General features: G+C 39.7%; 2 protein-coding genes and 2 pseudogenes across 5 annotated transcripts in view; 2 read left to right on the forward strand and 2 right to left on the reverse strand.

Annotated features, from left to right (window-relative positions):
- The window catches only part of LOC126587864 (TMV resistance protein N-like), a 33,156-nt gene extending 31,869 nt beyond the window's left edge, over positions 1–1,287 (reverse strand). For 2 of the 4 annotated variants that reach the window (XR_007611239.1, XM_050252946.1), the window contains exon 1: positions 1,067–1,287. The gene's annotated coding sequence lies outside the window, so the exon portion shown is untranslated. The remainder of the gene's footprint in view (positions 1–1,066) is intronic. The other 2 variants (XM_050252944.1, XM_050252945.1) reach the window with 2 other exon arrangements.
- A 14-nt stretch (positions 1,288–1,301) lies between these two features.
- LOC126586952 (L-type lectin-domain containing receptor kinase S.6-like) lies at positions 1,302–2,550 on the forward strand (annotated as a pseudogene).
- A 141-nt stretch (positions 2,551–2,691) lies between these two features.
- On the forward strand, positions 2,692–4,710 carry LOC126586953 (L-type lectin-domain containing receptor kinase S.6-like; annotated as a pseudogene).
- A 107-nt stretch (positions 4,711–4,817) lies between these two features.
- LOC126586954 (TMV resistance protein N-like) lies at positions 4,818–6,333 on the reverse strand. Its single transcript, XM_050251913.1, has 2 exons — positions 5,449–6,333; positions 4,818–5,063 (listed from the first exon to the last, which is right to left on the reverse strand). The coding sequence occupies exons 1-2, from the start codon at positions 6,331–6,333 to the stop codon at positions 4,818–4,820; spliced, it is 1,131 nt and encodes a 376-aa protein (XP_050107870.1).
- Between the last annotated feature and the right edge of the window lie 583 nt (positions 6,334–6,916).

Consider the following 6,916-nt stretch of genomic DNA (forward strand, 5'->3'; position numbering starts at 1 on the left):
TCCTAACAAATTTAGCTTAAGTTTCTTGGACTTTTAAGGTCCCTCATCCAAAATAGGGTAAACACTGCATTTGGATGATGGAAACACATTGCAAAAAAATAGATAGAGGGTCTTCAAATTGACTAGATGCAAACATTTGAAAGAACTTTCTAATGAAACCTTGAAATTCCTGTGTTGCATGTCTTTCTACTGCATTTTAAGTGTTTTAGTAGTAACTATGTAGTGCTTTAGTAGTTCATCAGTAGTGTTTTTGTAGTGCATGTTTAACAATTAAGTCTAAAGTTTTTCCCTCATTCAATCGTAGAACAAAACGCCCCAACAACACTAAGTTTTATGCAAAAACACTTCAAGAGCTCAACTGAAGGAAAAAAAAAAAAACCTCGTCTATTAACTTGTCATGCTCTAATTGATTCTTAGTTGTGAAATCCTTTCTCAATCATCAAGTCAGTTGGGTTTTTCTTTATCTTTTTTAACTACTGGGCTTGAATTGTTTTTCTCTAAGGATCAAGTAACCTTCATCTTCTAGGAGAATATACTCACTAAATTCGTTATCTCTTATAACTTTTGGATAAGAATGAATTAGTTTCAGAATGAAAGCAAAATATGGTACAACACAGTTTCTACTTTACAGACTTACCAGTTTCTAATTCTTTACACAATCAAAATCAATAAAATTAACATAATGAACCATCGTTGAATGCCGTCATCACTAAAAGGCAGCATAACATATGTCAAATATACTGCTTTCCCAGTAAAACCGACATCTTTGCTAAAAGGAGGAGACCAATCAACAAAGATCAAAAGCTAAAAGGTTTTCTCTTTGCCAATGGCACAAACCCAGACCACCCACCGCTTCACTCTCAAAAACTTTACTTCAAAAAACTTCATTTTGCCCTAAAATTCGATAATTCTACTCCCTCACACACCCCACCAGACAGCTCCTACTAATAATAATTAGCAGATCCAAACTTTCAAAAAGCAAAGTTCAAAAAATCAAACAAAAACTACAAAATTCAATTGAAAAATTGCAAGAAAAATGAACTTGGAATTGGGCAAAGGAACATACCATAGTTCGCCAGTAGCTCAGGAGTCCGACATGCAAGTCGAAGCGCCTCAATTTTCAAGAAATTGACTGCAATGCAAGGGTTTTTAGGGAAATTCAGAGCGAGAATGTGAGGGAATTAGGGTCGGAAGGGGCCATCTTTCTCTCAAGACACGTGCTTACACTAAAAGTGAGCCCATTGAGTTCCTAATTATTGTTTGTCATTTGCTCTTCTCGAAACCTGCATTCGCAAGAAGCAATGGGGAGCTTTCAATGGAACTTATATAGGTCGTACCCAGTACACAAGCTTCCGCTTTACGCAGGGTCTGGGAGAGGTGAATGTCGGCTAGCCTTACCCCCATTTATGGAGAGGCTGCTCCAAGTCTCGAACCCGAGACCTACCGCTCATGGTGAAGGCACTTTCGATGGAACTTATGAAAGGCCTAAATTACCCCCAATATAATTTCCAAATTACAACACTTATCCTAGCTTGACTCTCTTCGGCGTCTCGGAGCAAACTAGATTTTGCCGCCTTAGCGCTCTGCTTCCAAAGGCCGCCAACAATCCTTCGCAGCTACTCCCATCAGGTTTGCCCACTCTTTTTATGAAGGGAGACAAGGAGCTCGTGGGGACTCTGAGGGATTCACTGAATAGTATGATTCACTCTCTCAGTTATTGTTGCATAATGTAGCCTGAAACAGTACTTGGGGTTTTTTTTCACTCGGTTTCTCAATAAGTGTGAATCTTTATCTTTGTGAATGCTTCAACTTTTAGATTTATTAATGGGAAACTTGTTCAAAGAACAAGACAGTTGGAAGTTAATCAAACAGAATTGTCTTTGTTTGTATTTCAGTTAGAAAATTGATCGGGGAAAACAGTTTGTTGGAGAAGCCGAATCGAGCTCTTACATGTAATAGTCAGTACAATTCATCCAACCTCAGTAATAGTCAGTACAAGCCATCCTCGGTGTCAAAAGAATCGTTCATCGCTGTGAAATTCGATACCAGGTTTGATCCTATGGTTGCTGACATCAATGGTTACCACATTAGTATTGATGTGAACACGGTTGTGTATGTTGCCTGTGTTGATGTTGTTTTAAGAGGAATTGATTTGAAAAGTGGGAGGGAGGTTACTGCTTGATTGACTGCAGAGATGCTGTCAAGATGGTTCGGGTTTTGGTCGGATACTCGTCAACTAGGCCTCCAACGCCTCTTCTTGTTGCTCAGATTGACCTCTCCAACCAGTTCAAGGAGTTCATGCGTGTCGGTTTCTCTGCCTCGAATGGGCAGGGCTCTTCAATTCACATTGTTGACAGGTGGAGATTCAAGACTTTCGGATCTCTTCCAACCGAGATTACTACGGATGAGTTTGAAGAAGTGGACTGCTTCACGTGCTCTTCACCAGAAGATTCAAGTACCAAAAGCAGCCTAGAAAATCGTTCTCATGGAAGAAAAACAAAGGTACTGGAGATGGCTCTTGGTTTGGGAGGTTGAGCAGCATTTGTCCTCTCCATATTCGCATTCCGTTTTGTCATTTGTTTTGTATGTGTGAAGAAGAGAAAGGTCACTGCCAAAAGGAGCAGAGAGGGCAAGACTTGTTGAGTTGAGGCGAATAAAGTTCAGAAAAGTTTGTCACTAAGATCAGCTACAATGGGGTTTAACCGAAACAGGGTTGTTGGGGAAGGGGCATCCGCTAAGGTTTATAAAGAGTCTCTGCCCTCTGGTGGATAAGTGGCAGTGAAAAGGTTTGAGAGGCCTGATGGAATTGGTAGTCTGCGTCATCCTTTTACCATGGAGTTTGCAACTATGGTGGGTTGTTTGTGGTACAAGAATCTGGTTCAGCTTCATGGGTGGTGCTGTGAGGGTAATGAGTTAGTCCTGGTGTACTAGTATACCCAATGGAAGCCTCAGCTAAGTTCTTCACAAAAGCTTGAGTTCAGCAATTGTTCTATCCTAGAAGCAAAGACTTAATATAGTTCTCGGAGTCGCATCTGCTCTTGCATATCTTCACGAGGAGTGTGAGAGGCAAATAATTCATAGAGATGTTAAAACTTGCAACATAATGCTCGATGCAGATTTTAATGCCAAACTTGGGGATTTTGGTGTAGCAGAAGTGTATGAGCATAGTTCCATCAGTGCAAGAGAAACAACTATACCGGCCGGAACAATGGGATATCTTGCTCCGGGATACGTTTATTGAGGTGTTCCAACTGTTAAAACTGATGTTTACAGCTTTGGTGTGGTGGTGTTAGAGATGGCGAGGGCGAGAAAGCCGGTGGAGGATGATGGAACAGTGGTGGTTGATTGGGTTTGGATCATGTGGGAAAAAGGGAAACTGATCGAAGCTGCTGATCCGAGGTTGTTGGGGAAATTTGATACGGTAGAGATGGAGAGGATGCTGATGACTGGACTTGCTAGTGTGCACCCGAACCTTATGAAGAGGCCAATGGTGAAGGAAGCTGCAAGGATTCTTATAGGCGAAACGACGCTTCCTCTGCTGCCTTCAAGAAAACCAAAGGTGAGCCTTCGGTCTGTTTTCCTGATGAGTTTGAAGAAATCTCGTTTGCTGTGGTGTTCGGCCAAGTCTTGAACTTGATGATGTACAATATTTGACTCTGAAGAGCCACTTTCGCGAGGATTAGTTGCTCATAATAGATCAAGTAACCTCACAATTAGTAGGATTTCAGTGCAGTTTGTAGAAGAGAAACTAGGAGCTTCTTGTTGACTGGGGACTTAATAATTCAAATGATGTTCGAAAGATTGAATTAAGTTTCGTGTTTCATCCAAATATTCCTTTCGAATTTTGTTATTTGTACAACAACAGATGACTGCAGATCAAGACAACAGTGTTTTTCCATTTGTTACAAAAACAGACTGAAACGCGTCAATTCTTTTTCTATAAAAGTTTGAATTCAACTGCCCCGTGTTTACAAAAACAGACTGGTACGGTTCATTCTCGTACCAGGAAGAAACATTGAGGCCAGTGCGCTCGGATAGTATTTGTCCTGCTTCAACTCCAGCCAGCTTTGCCAATTCTTCCCAAGTTTATGATGCAACTGACTTTACAGGGACTGAAATGAAATTAAGAAATGAAAAACTACTGCCATGAGAAATTAAGCAGATTTTTCTTCGTTCCTTATAACTAGGGGTGGGCACTTGGAACCGAAAACCGAAACCGAAACACGAATCGAATCAAACCGCACCAAACGGTTTGGTTTTGCGGTTTTGAAACGGTTTCGGTTTCAAAACCGAACCGCGGCACACAAAACGGTTTGGTTTCGATTTTGAGTTTTCAAAACCGCACCGAAACCGAAACCGCACCATATAATAAATAAATGTTATATAACTTATATTTTAAACTTTTCAACTAGGTTATAACTTATAGGTTTGTATTATGGCAAACTTAACCTTTCAATTGGGTTGTAAAGTATTGTGAATGGTGATCAAGCTCAATTTTAGTAGATGTGATGCATAAGGATTTAAAGTTTAAAACCTTTGATGCATTGGATGTTGTCTCAATTTTAGTAGTTGTCATTTGTTGCAGTTTTGGTACAAGTTAGGTACAAGTTAGCTGCACTTTTGGTGCAGATTTTTGTTTCGGTTTCGGTTGTGGTTTCACTCGAAACCGTACCAAACCGCACCGCGCCCACCCCTACTTATAACTCGTGAGATTGAATCCATTGACTAAGATGGCGAAGCAGAAAATATCTTTAAAGACTATAAAGCTGATGGGATAAATCAATGGGGACTGGCCTACATTTACTATAAGATGATGACTAGTAACAATATCTTTTGTGGATTTGTTTTGTGTCGTTGAAGTTAGCACTTCCAGGTCCACTTGAAGCTTCCTCGTCACTATATCTATATTCATGTGTTCGTTTTAGGATTTTCAATGTTTGCTTTAGTTCTTCCAAATCTTGCTCGTACACCAAACGAGCCCCACACTTCTTCACACTATTGAAGTCTGCGTATTGTTTTGCCACTTCAATACTACTAAAGTAAGTTTTGAACAAAAATTGTTCCTGATGACAACATTCACGAGGCCAATAAAATACCCAAAGATGTTCTGATAGAAGTGACCCTATTTCAAAACCCAAAAGGTGCACGATGGTGGGGGAAGACCGAATACGGACATAACCAGTATGAGAAAGGGCAGGTGAATTGGCCAAGTTTTGGTTAGGACCTTGAAAAACAAGACAAAAGGCAATCCCCAGCCAGTCGGTACATGATGGTGGTGGAAGCTTCACATTTACTAAATTTCCCACACTGATTACTGAACCACTTTGGAATTTCACTTCCAGGCAATACAACCTTTGGGACCTCTTCGCCGAAATCTGGATGCGGTACCTGTAAGAAAAGAACTATTTTAGAGAGAGAGAGAGAGAGAGAGAGAGAGAGAGAGAGTACCGCACGATAACAGGCAAATATTGGAATCCTTGAGAGTATTGTATTAATCCAGCCTTCATCTTGAACCAATGCAATGCAATTCTTGCAAGTGAAGTCACAGTCATACAAATTGGTGAATCTGCTGCTTAACTTGGATGGATCTGTCAACCTTTTTAAGGAAGTACTGTTTTTTACATTTACACATAATTCGTTGCTAGATGGAAGAGGTGGCAATTCTTGAAGGCTCTTGCACCCCTCCATATCAAGATACTTGAGCTTAGAAAGGCGTCTAATGCTTTCAGGTAAACTGACGAAATTATTTCCTCTAAGTTCCAATCTTTCCAAAAAGGGCAAACAGCCAATATCATCGGGGATATCCCCCTCCCGGAGATTACAATTGTCCAGCTCTAAGTATGTCAAAGAGAATAAACGATTTAGAGAAGACAACACCAAACCCCAACAAGGAGGATCAGGACGACTCTTTCCAAGTCCTAATAAGCGGAGAAGGCCCCACCCCTCCCTTGCTTTAGCATCTAGTTCACATTCAAAATATAGTTCTTTAAGATTTTTCATACCCACAAGCGGCTCTGTCATTGTCTCTCCACATTCAAGCCTCTCTAAGTGATCCATGTCTCCTGGGAGTTTGTCAAGTTTTGAGCATCCCTTCACATTGATCCATCGAAGAGACTTCAAATTACAAATAGCCCTTGGAAGGTTCAAGAGATTTTTGCAATTACGTAGATACAAATACTTAAGGCCAACCAGATGTCCAATTGATGAAGGTATTTTCTTGATCGCAGTCCCTTCTAAGTGAATCTCGAACACATTCTTCATCTGCACCCCAAATTCTGGAATCCTTTTCAGATTTGAGCAACCACCAAGACTGAAAAATTCAAGAGAATCCATTTCAACCTCACTTGGGAGGCTCTTAATGCTTTCACAGACACTAAGATTCAAACGTTTAAGTCTTTTGAGGAATGCAACAGATTGGTGAATCTCAACTAAATTCTTACATACCGAAAGATCCAATGTCTCAAGATTTGGAAAACCATTGAAATCTGGGGTATCAATCAATTTATTGGAGTAGGCAAGACCGAGATATTTCAACTTGGGCAAGTCCTGTTCAACACCGTAAGGTTCATATCATATATTTGGCTTCTGCAACCTTAAAATTTATTCAAAACAATAAATAAATAAAAAGTAAATGATTATTTTGTAAATTAAATAGCATTTATTCAATGATGAATAAGAATCAGGTACTCATTAGTGAGTACTCTATAGACTCATTTTTTGTTTTGGTCCAACAAGAAAATGTCACATGTTCTTGTTTTTAACATGTCCATTATTTTTTTTAAACAATAAAATATGTGTTAAAATATCATTGGACAAAATCAAAAAAATGATTACTGACTAGGGATTTATTTAATACTACTCTTACCACTTTTCCCTCCCAAAGCCGAACAAGTTTGCTATTATCCATGTGAAGTTC

This window comes from Malus sylvestris, chromosome 10 (genome assembly GCF_916048215.2).
Source record: "Malus sylvestris chromosome 10, drMalSylv7.2, whole genome shotgun sequence".
Classification (NCBI taxonomy): domain Eukaryota; kingdom Viridiplantae; phylum Streptophyta; class Magnoliopsida; order Rosales; family Rosaceae; genus Malus; species Malus sylvestris.